Source organism: Melanerpes formicivorus, unplaced genomic scaffold, assembly GCF_026170545.1.
Source record: "Melanerpes formicivorus ecotype bairdi unplaced genomic scaffold, bMelFor1.0.p_v2 SCAF_25, whole genome shotgun sequence".
Classification (NCBI taxonomy): domain Eukaryota; kingdom Metazoa; phylum Chordata; class Aves; order Piciformes; family Picidae; genus Melanerpes; species Melanerpes formicivorus.
Window position 1 is genome coordinate 1481644 of NW_027142377.1, and position 14523 is coordinate 1496166.

General features: G+C 57.7%; 1 protein-coding gene across 4 annotated transcripts in view; it reads right to left on the bottom strand.

Annotated features, from left to right (window-relative positions):
* SLC8A1 (solute carrier family 8 member A1) overlaps window positions 1-12831 on the bottom strand; it is a 104315-nt gene extending 91484 nt beyond the window's left edge. For 2 of the 4 annotated variants that reach the window (XM_068153059.1, XM_068153060.1), the window contains exons 1-2: window positions 12734-12831; window positions 1500-3341 (exon numbers count right to left, since the gene is read on the bottom strand). In XM_068153059.1, the coding sequence (XP_068009160.1) occupies window positions 1500-3304 (1805 nt within the window). In that variant the 5' untranslated portion in view covers window positions 3305-3341; window positions 12734-12831. The remainder of the gene's footprint in view (window positions 1-1499; window positions 3342-12733) is intronic. The other 2 variants (XM_068153058.1, XM_068153057.1) reach the window with 1 other exon arrangement.
* Window positions 12832-14523: the final 1692 nt, after the last annotated feature.

A 14523-nucleotide genomic window follows, 5' to 3' on the forward strand; every position in this document is an offset into this window, starting at 1 on the left:
CTCTGGAGACAGCCTGAGAGAGTTGGGGTTGTTCAGTCTGGAGAGTAGAAGGCTTTGAGGAGACCTTCTTGTGGCCTTGCAGTATCTGCAGGGGGCTCCAAGAAAGCTGGTGAGGGACTTTTGAGGGTGTCAGGGAGTGACAGGACTGGGGGGAATGGAGCACAACCTGCTGTAGTGTGAGGTGTCCCTGGCCATGGCAGCAGGGGGCTTGGAACTGGATGCTCCTTGAGGTCCCTTCCAACCCTACCAATTCTATAATTCACTTCTGTAACTCTGTAGGTTGCTGTTTGACTGAGCCTGTGCACTGGGATGCAGTCTCCATGGTTTTTGAGGTGCAGGTTCCACGGGAGAGATCTAGATGGTACCAAGGTTCTGTACTTGCCAAGTCTGATGGATGACCCTGCTGTGTGCAAGCATCACTTTGGCATGCAGGAGCAGAACTGGAGTCAAGAGAGACCAAGGGCCTGGCATTGCCAGGGGAACCATGAACTTCAGTGAACTCTGCTCATTATCATGTCATTATAATACAAAACCACACCTCCTGGCCTGAGGCTACCCAGCTCCAAGGCAGACCACACCTCAGACACGCCTCCTTGAGCACGGCTGAAGCCCTACTCATGAGGGACACAAAAGGGGTGGAGAGAGGTGGAGTTCAGACATTGACAGGGGTGAAGTTAGCTCCCTAGCAGTGGCAGGTTAGGGGGAGAGTTTTCTGGTGTGTGGAAATCAGAGTGTGTTCTGAAGAAGCAACCAGAAGAAGACTTTGAAGGAAAGCTTTCCCTACTAAGATCAAGAAGGGCCAGTGGGACTGGACCTGGGACCAGAGAGATGTCTTTGGACCCTTGCTTTGTTGGTAGCTATTCACCTCTTTCCATTTTCCCTCTTCACTTTACTTTTCCTCTTTCCCCCCCTCACTTTTCTCTACCTCATATGGGTAAGCAATAGGTATTTTGCTGCTGATTGAGGTGAAGCCCCTGGCTGTGAGTCGCCTGAGTTCTTTGGGCTTCGAGATCACAGTAACGAACCATCACGAGTCCATTGTTGGGACTGTGACAAGGGGGAGGAATCTCAATCTGCTGCCATTTCAGCCTTAAAACTCCAGTGAAAGCTCAAACCAGCACAACCTGCTGCTCAACAAGGCCCTGGGCCCCTCACAAGACAGGTCCTTGTGTCTGGGCAATAACAGCCAAGCTGAGCTTTGTTCTCCGCTCCACCGCAGAGCCCAGGCTTTGGAGGTCTGCTCAGCGCGGGGTGAGGGAGGCTGGACTCACAAACAAGCCCCAGCTCCCCACCCCTGGCAGGGGAGGGTGTCCCCGAGCAGCTCTCACTCTCTGATCTGCCAGCCAGGCAGGAGGGCAGCCTGGTAGGTCAAGACAGGGCACAGAAGGGCCACTCACGGTTGCCATGAGGCACTGGAACCCGACTGCCTCCAGCACGATGCCAGGAGCTGGGGGTGGTTAATTACCAGGCCATAAGTAACGAACAAGAGCTCCACTTACACTATCTCGTCGTTCTGGAACTCCAGCTCCCCGCAGGTGTCCTCGAAGTCCTCTCCTCCCCCTTTGGCCGAGCCCTCGACGGTCTTGTAGGGCACGATGACGTTGCCCCGCGCGCCGGAGGTGCGCAGCACCTTCACCTCCATGGTGCCCACGCTCTCGCTGACGTGGGTCACCGGCTCCTCGAAGGTGAAGATGCCGGCGTGGTCGTCGTCGAAGATGGTGACGGTGGCCGTGGAGGGCGACCCCAGGCAGGCGAGGAGCCCCGCAACGCCTAGGCCGGCATCGGGGACGCCCTCGTCGGATGCCTCGGCACCCGGGCGGACGTTGCTGAGGTGGACCAGGAAGTTCTCGTCCTCCTCGAAGATGTCGTCGTCGATGATACCCACGCGGATCTCCTTCTGCGTCTCGCCGGGCTTGAAGACCACCGTCCCTTCGGTGAACTCGTAGTCGGAGCCGGCGTTGGCCGTGCCGTCCTCCGTCCGGAAGTCGACGCAGACCGTCTTGGTCAGGTCTCCTCCCCGCCGCACGACGGTCAGCGCCACGGTGCCGCAGTTCTCCAGGCACTGGTAGGTGGCCTGCTCGAAGCAGAGCTTGCTGACGGGGTCGTTCTCGACCGCCTCGCCGTTCACCTCCTGCATGCTGACGGCTTTCCGGGCTTGGTCGGCCGCGTGCCGCTTCAGGATGTTGCCGGCCCCGGTCATGAGCCGCGTGGCCTGGATGCGGTAGAAGGCTCTGCTCTTCTGCTGCTGGCTCAGCACCTGGTAGTTGGCCAGCTCGATCAGCTGCTCCACTTCCTTCTCGGGGTGCTTCTGCTTCAGCTCCTTCAGGATGCGGGCCATCTCCCTCCTGGCTTCCTCGTCATCCTGGTCCTTCTCGTCCACCTCCAGCACCAGCGTGCCATCCAAGAAGTTCTCCACGTGGGAGTTGGCCACCTTGCCATCCATCTCGATGTCGGCCTTGGAGGAGGGCCGGTCGCCCTCGTGCTCGATGATCATGCCCCGCTGCTTGCCCGCCCGGTACTTCTTGTAGACGTACTTGTAGAAGAGGAGCCGCCTGTCGGCGATCCAGGCGAACACCACGCAGATGGGGAAGAAGAAGAAGGTCAGCAGCCCCTCCCACACCTCCACCACGCCCGGGGAGGACACGGACAGGATGATGTAAAGCCAGGTGTAGGCGAAGATGCTCCAGGCCGCCGTGACGAAGAAGACCCTCAGGTGCTTGATCTTCCTGATCTCCCCGTCCGGGACCACGTAGACGCAGATGGCGATGATGACGAACATGTTGAAGGCGGCGCTGCCCACGATGGTGCTGGGCCCCAGGTCCCCGGCCGTGAAGCCGTGGCCGCACACCTCGATGACAGACAGGAGGATCTCTGGGGCGGAGGAGCCCAAGGCCATCAGCGTGAGGTTGGAGACGGTCTCGTTCCAGATCCTCACCGTGGTCTTGCTGGTCTCACCGTTGGGCTTCTTGATGGTGATTTCCCGCTCCTGGGAGGTGATGACCTCGATGGAGGACATGAAGCGGTCGGCGATGATGGAGACACCCAGGAACATGTAGACCATGGCCACGAAGTACACCGTCGCCCGGGCGATCTTGTCCCCAAAGGAAGGGTCCTGGGGCTCCCAGATGGGGAGGATCACTCCCTTCTTGCAGATGTAGGAGCCGGTGCACTCCTCGCTGTCGTTGGTGGGTGGCTCGCTGGGGGCCTCGGCGGCGAGGCCGTCGGCGCGGCACAGCAGCACCAGCACGGCGCCCAGCAGCCACAGGCCGGCGGGGAAGGAGGCTGCGCCACCGCCTCGCGACATGGCCGCTTCCACCAGATGGGTCCCAGGTGTCCTCAGCCTGCAGGGACAAAAGGAGAGGTGGTCCAGTGGTAGTTTCAGGCTATGCCTTTAGAGTAGTTCACAGATGTCAAGCAGAAAGTCATAGAATGTAAATAAATCACTACTGGGTGTGAAAAGAAAGATCATAGAATCATAGAATTGTCAGGATTGGGAGGGACCTCAAGGCTCATCCAGTTCCAACCCCCCTACTGCCATGAAGAGAGACACCACACACTACAGCAGGTTGCTCATAGCCACATCCAGCCTAGCCTGAAAAACCTCCAGGCAGGAGGCTTCCACCACCTCCCTGGGCAACCTGTGCCAGTCTCTCATGACCCTCATGGGCAAGAACTTCTTCCTGACATCCAATCTGCATCTCCCCACTTCTAGTTTTGCTCCATTCCCCCCCAGTCTTATCCCTACCTAACAGCCTGAAAAGTCCCTCCCCAGCTTTCTTGGAGCCCCATTCAGATACAGGAAGGCCACAATTAGGTCTCCTGGGAGCCTTCTCTTCTCCAGACTGAACAGCCCCAACTCCCTCAGTCTGTATAATGATAGTTCTAAACAATCCCACTGGAAGAGATAACTGACAACAAAATGCAGGACTCGAGTAATGAGGGCAATGCTGAGCTCAGGGCTTACTCTCACCAGCTGTGGGCAGTGGCACATCTTCCCCAGCTCTAGCCCGACCCTGCTCTGCCTCAGCTCCAAACCATTCCCCCTTGGCCTGTCTCCAGACACCCTCAGCAAAAGTCCCTCTGCAGCCTTCCTGTAGGATCCCTTCAGCTGTTGCAAGGCAGCTCTGAGGTGCCCCTGGAGCCTTCTCCTCTGCAGGCTGAACACCCCCAGCTCCCTCAGCCTGTGCTCACAGCAGAGCTGCTCCAGCCCTTGGATCATCTTTGTGGCCTCCTTTGGCCTCACTCCAGCAGCTCTATGTCCTCCTTCTGCTGGGGACACCAGAACTGGAGGCAGGATTGGAGGTGAGGTCTGAGTGGAGCAGAGCCAAGGGGCAGAATCCCCTCTCTTGCCCTGCTGCCCACACTCCTCTGGCTGCAGCCCAGCACACAGCTGCCTGCTGGGCTGCAGGAGGGCACTGCTGGCTCCTGGGGAGCTGCTCAGCACCCAACACCCCCAAATCTCAATTTATCACTTGTATCACTTTGATTTGCTACCAGAGCCTCCTCCTTCCATACAGCATCGTTCTGCACCTTCCCCAAGCTGGAAGCAGCCCCATATGCATCCAGGCCTGGCTCTTCTGGCATGCTTTGAGAGGAAGCCTGGTCCTGAGCTCTTTCCCCACTAGGTCAGCTTTGATGGCTTCTCCTTCAAGGGCCTTTCTCACTCCATTTACAACATCAGTCATCGAGCTGACAGCAGCTCTTGCCCTTGTCCTGCCTCAGGATTTCCCAGCGGTGTGGAGGAGCTGTTATATGGGTTTGCAGTTCGTTAGCAGTGCATAAACAGAGGGAACAGATCCCTTCCTGCAGGACCCCGAGCATGCTCAGTGCTGCACTCTCACTTCTTTACAAGCCAATAAATGCCAGATTCCTAGTTACTGGAGCTATATATTCTCCTCAAGGAGAGCCTTTGCCATGCTGTGCTTCTCCATTCCAAGTTAATTTAATCACAGGGTGCTTTACAAAGTTCCTATGAAGAGAGGAAAATGAAGCATGGCAGGAGCTGGACTGTGCTTGGAGAATGGAAAAGGCTGAACTGGTTTTGCTCACAAAAAAGAATAACCTTAAGCCAAGCAGAAATCCACATTTCAGAATGAAGAAAAGAAATTAAATAGCCCCAAGCCATGAAAGGTTTAACCTTCTGAGAGAAGAATGGTTCCTGAGACTATGTCAGAGATGGAACACAAGCAAAAGACCCAATCACCATCTCCTGATGTCTAACACCTGCAACCCTTGGCAGTCACAGATTGGGAGGGAGCCTCCAAGGGCATCCTGTGCAACCCCCCTGCACTCAGCAGGGACACCTCCAGCTAGAGCAGGCTGCACAGGGACACAGCCAGGCTCAGCTTCAATGGCTCCAGGCATGGGGCCTCAAGCCCAGCCCTGGGCAGCCTGGGCCAGTGTCTCACCACTCTCCTTGGGCACAACTTCCTCCTGAGGGCCAACCTCCAGCTGCCCTGCTCCACTTTCAAACCCTTGCCCCTGGGCCTAGCACTCCAAGCCCTTCTGAACAGTCCCTCCCCAGCCTGCCTGCAGCTCCCCTGCAGATACTGAACTGCAGCTCTAAGGTCTCCCTGGAGCCTTCTCCTCTCCAGGCTGAACAGCCCCAACTCTCCCAGCCTGTCCCCACAGCAGAGGTGAGACACTGGCCCAGGCTGCCCAGGGCTGGGGTCGAGGTCCCATCCTTGCAGACATCCAAGGTCAAGCTTGTAAAACACCGGGAGGGCAGCTGCCTGAAGCAGGGCTGGGAGGGCTGGAGAGAGCTCTGCCTCTGCTGGACGCAGAGGCTCCAGACTGGGTAGGAGAGAGCTCCTGCTGCCAGCTCCAGCTCCCCAGCTCAGGAGCTGCCAGATGGGTAGAAAACCAGCTTTTTAGACTCTGCTCTGACCTTTCCCTGGCAGCAGTGCTCCTCCAGGCTGGCTGGTTGCTGCATGCAAAGCGAATCTGAAAGCTGCCCTGCGTTTTGACAGGGCACAGCTGCTGCTTTGCAATGGCCTCCCCAAAGACCCAGCTCCGGTGGAGCCCTTCAAAGACTCGCTCTGAGACCCTTTCTGTTAAATTTCCTGCCCCTTTGGACCACACACAGGTCCCTGCCCACCTGCAACAAGCTGGTAGCACCATTCCCTTTCACTCTGCTGCTGGCTGAGACACTTCCACCGCAGAGGAATGATCGGGCAAGGAAAGAAACGGCCTGGGCTTGACGAGTGGCCACACAGTGAGAGACTTCTCATGGGGAATCTTTTTTGACAGAAAATCTGCAGAGAGCAGCTCTACCACAGCAGGTTCACAGCTTTCCAGCCACCAGCAGCACTACCCAACAGTGCCTACTCCACTGTGACATCAGCTTCGTACCACACAGCCTTGCTGTGAAGCTGCTACCAGCTGGTAGGGGAGAGGCTGACTCCACAGCCATGCCAGGGGGGGCTGCAGGAGCTGGAAGCAGCACCAGGGCCCTCCCCACAGGGGGACTGGAGGCTTGCTGGGAGACAGGGGGCAGCTTGCCCTTCACAGCAGAGCAGCTGCTTTACAGCTTGCTGTGGAGACACTTCCAGGAGCCTGTTGCAACACCGTGGGGTCTCCCAGCCAGACCAGCCCAGAGCCAGAGCCAGAGCCAGGCAGAGAAGAGAAGAGACCTTCTTGTGGCCTTCCAGTATCTGAAGGGGGCTCCAAGAAAGCTGGGGAAGGACTTTTGAGGATGTCAGGGAGTGATAGGACTGGGAGGGATGGAAAAAAGCTAGAAATGGGTAGCATCATATTGGATGTCAGGAAGAAGTTCTTGCCCTTGAGGGTGGTGAGACACTGGCCCAGGTTGCCCAGGGAGGTGGTGGAAGCCTCATCCCTGGAGGTTTTTCAGGCCAGGCTGGCTGTGGCTGTGAGCAACCTGCTGTAGTGTGAGGTGTCCCTGCCCATGGCAGCAGGGGGCTTGGAACTGGATGTTCCTTGAGGTCCCTTCCAACCCTGACAATTCTATGGCTCTTTCCACTTCCATGACCTCTGCTCCTATCCCCAAGGTCAGACCTGAAGTCTCCAAGTCACAGCATCCCCATTTCTCTTGCAGGAGAGCATCACCTATGAGCCTCCTGCAAGCAGCAAGTAGCCTTCCCTGACAAAAAGTCCTGCACACCTTTCAGGGCACACAAGTGGGACCCCTACCCACCCAGCCAGCCACCTCCAGAGCAAACCTCTCCTGCTGTCCCGTTCTGGCCGTGCTGAAGCCTCTACACCTGTGCCTCGCTGAAAAAGCAGCAATCTGCTTCGCAGCAGGGCAGATGGAGCAAAGCCTGCACTGAGAAAAGACCTGGCTATAGGGGAAAAAAAAAACCCAAACAACAACCCCCCAAAAAAACCAAAAGAAACCTCAACCCAACCCCCAAACGAATGGTCTGGTCTCTGACCCTCTGTCGGTAAATCAGCCGAGAGCCCGAGGGGCACAGACCGACGCCGGCAGCCCTGCGGGGTGACAGAATGCTTTGTCTAGGCAAGCAGAGGCTCTGCTGCCCAGCTTCGCTTCTGCTCTGGGTGCTGGCTGTCGTTTGGTACACCCCGGCCCTTGTTTGGCAGCTCTGGCTTTTACGGACCGGAGCAGGCAGGGGGAGGACCCTAGCGCTGGGACCCGCGGAGGAAAGCTGCTGCGCCCGCAGCCTGCGGTTGCCGCTCGGGGCTGTGCAGCCTGAAGGCTCTCTAAGCAGCTCGGAAAAGCCTTTGGCTCGCCGCCCTGCTCCTTCGGCTCTGCCCGGCTCCTTCTCCCTTCCACCCAGCCCTGCCACTCCATAAAAACAAGGCGCAGCCTGTTGGCATCCCCTGCCCGTGACCCTCCAGATCTCCACATCAAGGAAACGATTTCCAGGCCGTCGGCATCCTGCTTGCATCAGGATTAAAAACAAAACACAAACCAAAACAAAAACCAAACCAGAAAAAAAGCACCCACCCCACAACACAAAGCATCAGACCTTTCCAAATATAGTCAGAGGCACAACTCCTCCATGAAGCCAACCAAGTTAAAACACCCATCAGGGCCACCCTGCTCTCTGTGGAGGACATCAACAAGTTCGAACCGCGAGCAGGGGGCAGGATTTTTTTGTTCCACATCCCCCTCCCTCCCCTCCCCTTCCCCCCCTCCCAAAGTATTCTATCTTTTCAGAGAAGAGTCCAAATCTCCTCCCACAATCTCCCCAGCAACTTTCCAAAATAAACAGATAAATAGAGGAAAGGAAACATCCCCCAACAGAAACACATCTCAGCCAGATTGGAGGAATTTTGGGGCCAGCTTGGAAGTGTCTTGTCAGGGAGATTCCAGCCTTGCTGGGCAAGTTGTGCCTTTCCCTCAGGATCCCAGGGCTCAGCAAGGAGAAGGAGAAGCAAGGAAAGGAGAAGCAAGGCAGAAATGACACATTTTGGTTGTTGTTGGGTTTGGGGTTTTTTTTTTTAGCTTGATTTGTTTTGTTGTTGTTGTTGTTTGGGGTTTTATTTGGTTGGTTTGGGGTTGGTTGGTTGGTTGGTTTTTTACATCTTCTCTCTTACTTGCTGCTGGCTCCAGACAATTTCTTCCCACTTGCTTTTAGTCTCTTTTTCATCAAGACCCACCCCCCCCATCAGCCTCTTGCCCATTACTCCTCCTCGGCTGTTAATGCCTCCCTCTGCCCATAGATCTCCCTCCTTGCCTTAAGCATGGTTCTGGCTGCCTGCTCTCCACCAGCCAGCTTCAAGGCCACCTTGTCAGAGTCCCTCTGCCACCTCAGGGCAGCCCTCTGCTATGTGTCTCCCCCACTGGACAATGGAAAGAACATCTCCCACGAGTGTTGGGATGATAAAACCTTGCTAACAAGGCTGAGCAGCCTGGGGAGGACTCCTCTGCCTGGATGTGTTTAAAGGTGGTTTGGATGTGGTGCTTGGGGATATGGTTTAGGGGTGACCCTTTTAGGAGTAGGGTCAGTGGTTGGACTTGGTGATCCTGACAGTCTTTCCCAACCTGAATGTTTCTGTGATTCTGTGAGATGCCAAATGGGAGCCAGAAGAGAAGAATTAGCAGGCCTCTTGCTTTCCTGCCTGCCTGTGTCAGCTCTTCTCTCCAGGTCCATTTTTGCACTGTATTTGTAGCTTAGGGAGGGGAGAGGGAGGCCTGGGGATGTTCCCTGTTGCAGCAGAATGCTCTCTTGGGCTCTGCAGAAGGAAGCAGTAGAAAGCTTCAAGGGAACAGAGACAAATCCCCAGTTCCAGGTTCCTGCACCCATCTAGGTGGGAGACATCCCCAGTAGTGCATGTGGGGAAAGGCTGAGGCTGTGGATCTGGGCAGTTTGGGCACCTTGCTGGGCAGGAGCTGGGCAGGGCAGTTTGGGCTGGAGGCCCACGCTGGCAGCTTCTGTCCATCAGCTAGGTGCTCAGCCCCAGCTGGAGAAGGGTGGTAGCACCCCTCAGGGTATGGGGGGAGAGTCACCATCCAGAGAGGACAGCTCTTGCACCGCTGACTCTAGAGGGAGCTGAACGTTAATGCAGAGCAAATGCCCACTTCCTAGGCCACTAGAAGGAAAGGCAGACTAAGCCAAAGTGTGTGCTGGGCCTTGGTGCCTTATCCCAAGGAGCGAGGTCAGCCATCCTGCCTCCTCCCAGGTCTGCCCCTAGGAGCTCTTTGCAGCAGCAGATCTCCCTTCTCTTTACAGCCAGGTTTCCTTAGGAAGCCAGGCACATGAAAACACAGGTTGACAAAAAAATCACAGGTTGGTAGGGGCTGCAAGGGACCTCCAGAGACCATCTAGTTCCATTCCCCCTGCCAGAGCAGGACAGTAGGTGATGAGGGCACTCCCGGATCAGGCTGCTCAGGAACACATCCAGGTGGGTTCCGAAAGTCTCTCTGTTCACAGTGCTCCCCAGCCCCTCCCAATTGCTGCTGAAATCACCAGAGGGGAGTCCCTATAAGCTTCCTTGAAACACCTGAAGAGAGACTTCTCACACCCTTGTCAAGGAAAGGCTGGGCAGTGAGCCCTGCTTGGCAGGGCACCCTGAGCACCCTGCAGCAGATCCAGGTAGAGGCAGGATTTGCAGTGCTGCAAATGGAAGGTGTCCAGAGAAGGGCCACAAGGATGAGCAGAGGGCTGGAGCTAAGACAGGCTGAGAGAGTTGGGGTTGTGCAGTCTGGAGAAGAAAAGGCTCCAAGGAGACCTCATTGTGGCCTTGCAGGATCTGAAAGGAGCGACAAGCAAGCTGGGGAGGGACTTTTGAAGGTGTCAGGGAGTGATAGGACTGGGGGGAATGGAGCAAAACTAGAAGTGGGGAGATTCAGATTGGATGTTAGGAAGAAGTTCTTGCCCATGAGGGTGGTGAGAGACTGGCACAGGTTGCCCAGGGAGGTGGTGGAAGCCTCCTGCCTGGAGGATTTTCAGGCCAGGCTGGCTGTGGCTGTGAGCAACCTGCTGTAGTGTGAGGTGTCCCTGCCCATAGCAGGGGCATTTGGAACTGGCTGATCCTTGAGGTCCCTTCCAACACTAACAATTCTATGATGATTCTAAATCTGCTGTGGGCATCACTAGTGCCCATGAGCTGGAAGCAGAGGCAGCTGGTGACAGCCTGAGCTCGAGCAGAGCTGCAGGTTGCTCGCTGTGCCAGCCAGAAGGAGAGGCAGCGCCGCATGCCATTTGCGTTGTCCCTGCCCAACCTGTTGATTGGTTGTCCGGTGATGCTTGTGCCTGGGGGGACACTGGGGCTGTATTTATAGCAGCTGAGCTTCCTTAGGATGCTCAGAGCAGGGTGGCTTTCACCCTGGTGAGCCAGCAAGGACTGCATCCCTCCAAAAAAACCCCAAACCACACACACAGCAGAACACAGCAAAATTCTGCCCTAGACGCAGAGCCAGGAAATGGCAACCCTGGCAGCTCCCAGCAAGTGAGGACACCACCAAAGCCCCCCACAGGCAAAGAAACCAATGTCTGTGCCTCTATGGCATCAGGCAAGGTGCTGGGGGGCGCTCCAAAGGGCGAGGACAGGAGCCAAGCTCAGGCCACGCCATGTCCGGCCGTGCGAACTGGAGGTAGCCCAGAAGGCTGTCAGACCACAAACGATGAAACTTGGGGAGCACCTTGCAGCCCAAAGAGCACAGAAAGCTCAGGGGGAGGGAAAACAGGGGAGAGAGAAGCAAGCAGAGTTTCATCCTCTCACAGCTGTGCTCCTGCCTGCTGGCATTGAGGAATGCTGGGCAGGGGGAGCGCATCGCAATCTCCTCAGGCATCTCGAACTCAAGCCCCCGGTGCTGGGGGAGCTGGGAGCAACGCAGCTCCTCAGCACTGGCTCAGGAGCTGCTGATGCCTCCAGAGCAGCAAGGCTGGTGCTGGGGTGTGAGAGGAGTCAGGCAATCCATCAACTTTCCTGGGGACACGGTGGTGGGAGGCTGATGGCTTGCCTGCTTGATCCTGGCTCCAGGAAAGGCTTGCCAGCTTATTTCCCTGCTTGGGCTAACAGGAAAAACAGAGGCAAGGATGCCACTGAAGGATCAAAAGGGGAAGAAGCATTGATCAGATGCATGGAGGCCACACCAATGCCTTTCTTTGGTGCTTGTCCACAGCCACACAAGCACAGCTCCTTTTTTTTTTTTATTGGGTTTTTTTTTGTCCCCTGGCAGCCGCCATCATCATCATCATCATCATCATCATCATCATCACACCTCAACGTGCCACTGTCCCAACTTCCCATTTCCTAAAGAGAAGTGCACCTCTTCTCTCGCTGCTGGTGAGAAGCAGCACCTGAAGGCCTGGGCAGGTGTCAGGAGAGAGCACACACAGAGCCCCACTGCCAGCGCCTGCCTGGCGGATTTCCAGCGTGTGGGAACCGGAGGAACACCTCCCTGCCAAGTGCAAGCAAAGGGGAGCCCTGAAATCAAACGCTCACACCCAGGTGCCGCTGACCTTGTGGCTTTCCCTTCCTGGGCTTCCCCCTTCTCACCACTGCTTGCTGCATCCCCCCACCTGCTCTGCTCTGGGCAGCTCCCAAAAACCTCCCTGGCCACGGAGCTGGTTCGGGTGGGGAAAGCAGCAGGGCTGCGCTGGAAGAATTCAGCTGGAGCTGTCGGAGGAGCCCCCAGCCATGCTTCCACCTAGACAAAGCCTACGTGCCGAGAGCTGCTCCAGCCGCCCTCAGGAGCGCCCGCCGCTCCCGCCGGCAATGGCCGTGGAATCGTGGCTGCAGGTGCCTCCGGCCACCCACCTCGGCAACCGTTTCGGGGCAGGCATCCATCCCCGGGGCGGGAATCGTCCATCTCCGGGGGCAGGAATCATCCATCCCCGGAGGCAGGAATCATCCATCCCCGGGAGCACCGCACCCCCGCCCGCCGCGGCAGGGGCAAGGTGCCCGTAAAGCCCCCCGAGGGTGGGGGGTTTGCTCCAGCCCCACCTGCCTGGCACTAGGGCTGGGTGGGGGAGGCACCTTCCCTCCGCAGCCGCCCCTCCCGTCGCGACATGTCGCGATTGGCCGGCGGGGGGGAGGGGGGTTGGGTGGGGGGCCCTCCATCCCTTGCCTAAAGGGTGGGTTGCAGAAAGCAAGCCCGGGGCGGGGAAGGGGCGCATCCTACCCCCCGCCTCTCCATTGTGTCTCCCACACGACTCCGGCCACCCCCCCACCCCCCACCTCATCCCGCCCTCCTCATCCCCCACCCCCCCGGCACTAGGGACCGCGGTGTCTGAGCGGCGAGGAGCTCGCAGGGCAGGGCAGGGCTGTTGCTGGGGAGGGGGCCCGTCGGTCACGGTCCTACCTCTGGGGGGGAAGCAGGAGCGGGAGCGGCCGGGGCCGGCTCAGAGGCGGCGAAGCATCGCGGCGGGGCTGGCGGCGGAGCCCCCGGTGCGCGGCTGCGGCGCGGCGGCGGCGGCAGCGGCAGCGGGAGGAAAGGGATGGAGGGAGGGAGGGAGGGAGGAAGGATAGAGGGAGGGAGGGAGGGAGCGCTCTCTCTCTCACACACACACACAGCGCCTCAGGGATGCGCGCAGCCGGCCCCCCCGGCAGGCAGCCTCCCCTCCCTCCGCATCCCTCCGCGGATAAGGAGAAATCCGCCGTTCCTCCTCCGCGGTGGCAGCTTCAGCCCTGCTTCAGTCCTCCTCCTCCTCCTCTTTCTCCTCCTCCTCCTCTTGCTGGAAAGATTTCCTGATTTCCTCCTCGGAGCGAGGGACTTTGAAAGGCTGGGCTGGGTGCGGACCCACCCCCAGCAGCCTTACCCGCCCTGCCTGGGGCAGCCCCCAGCCCTGCCCTGCTTGGGACGCTCCCTATCCATGCCCTGTTTGCCCCCATCATTGCCCATCCTGTCCGCTCACCTCCCAGTCCTGCCCTCCGTGGCTCGTCGCATCCCCCCGGGCACCCTGTAGCTCGCCAGGACAAGCCCAGCTACATTTAGCCTGGGGAAAAGCAGACGGAGGGGAGACCTGCTGGAGGTTGGAGCCGGCAGGATATTGGTCTGTTCATCTCTTCTCCCTAGTAACAAGTGACAGGAGAGGAAATGGCCTCAAGTTGCACCAGGAGAGGTTTAGAATCATAGAATTGTCAGGGTTAGAAGGGACCTCAAGGATCAGCCAGCTCCAACCCCCCTGCCATGAACAGGGACACCTCACACTGCAGCAGGTTGCTCACAGCCACAGCCAGCCTGGCCTCAAAAACCTCCAGGCAGGAGGCTTCCACCACCTCCCTGGGCAACCTGTGTCAGTGTCTCACCACCCTCATGGCCAAGAACTTCTTCCTTACATCCAATCTGAATCTCCCCACTTCTAGTTTTGCTCCATCCCCCCCAGTCCTATCACTCCCTGACACCCTCAAAAGTCCCTCCCCAGCTATCTTGGAGCTCTTTTCAGATCCTGCAAGGCCACAAGAAGATCTCCTGGGAGCCTTCTCCTCTCCAGACTGCACAACCCCAACTCTCTCAGTCTGTCTCCAGAGCAGAGCAGCTCCAGCCCTCTGCTCATCCTCATGGCCCTTCTCTGGACCCCTTCCAGCACCTCCAGATCCTTCTTGTAATAATGACTCCAGAACTCAATGCAGTGCTCCAGATGGGGTCTCAGTAGAGTGGAGTAGAGGGGGAGATGAGGAGAGGTTGGGCTTGAAAGGGTTCTCAAAGCCTGGCACAGGCTTCCCAGGGAGGTGGTTGAGTGCCCATCCCTGGAGGTGTTTGAGAGAGGCAGAGCTGTGGTGCTGAGTGCCATGGCGTAGCCCCAGCCTTGGCAGAGTTAGAGGCTGGTTGGGCTGGATTGACCTGAAAGGGCTTTTCCAGCCCAAATGAATCTGTGGTTTGCACCCTGCAGGAGGGAGCAAGCCCTGGGGCAGAAGACAAAGAGGCCAGCAGGAGGAGGGAGCAAGGAGTGCCTTGATGTGATTGCCACTGTGCCCCTCAGCCTTGCCCATGGCTGCTATGAGGGGGCAGAACGTCAGGAGCATCCCAAGAGGCCCTTGGTTGGCATTCACTCCCCTCTCCCATCACCAATGGGGTCCATAGGGTGACAGGCAAGGGATGGGGGGTTCTTGGTAGGGGTTCTTGTTCATAGGGGTTCTTGATAGGGGTTC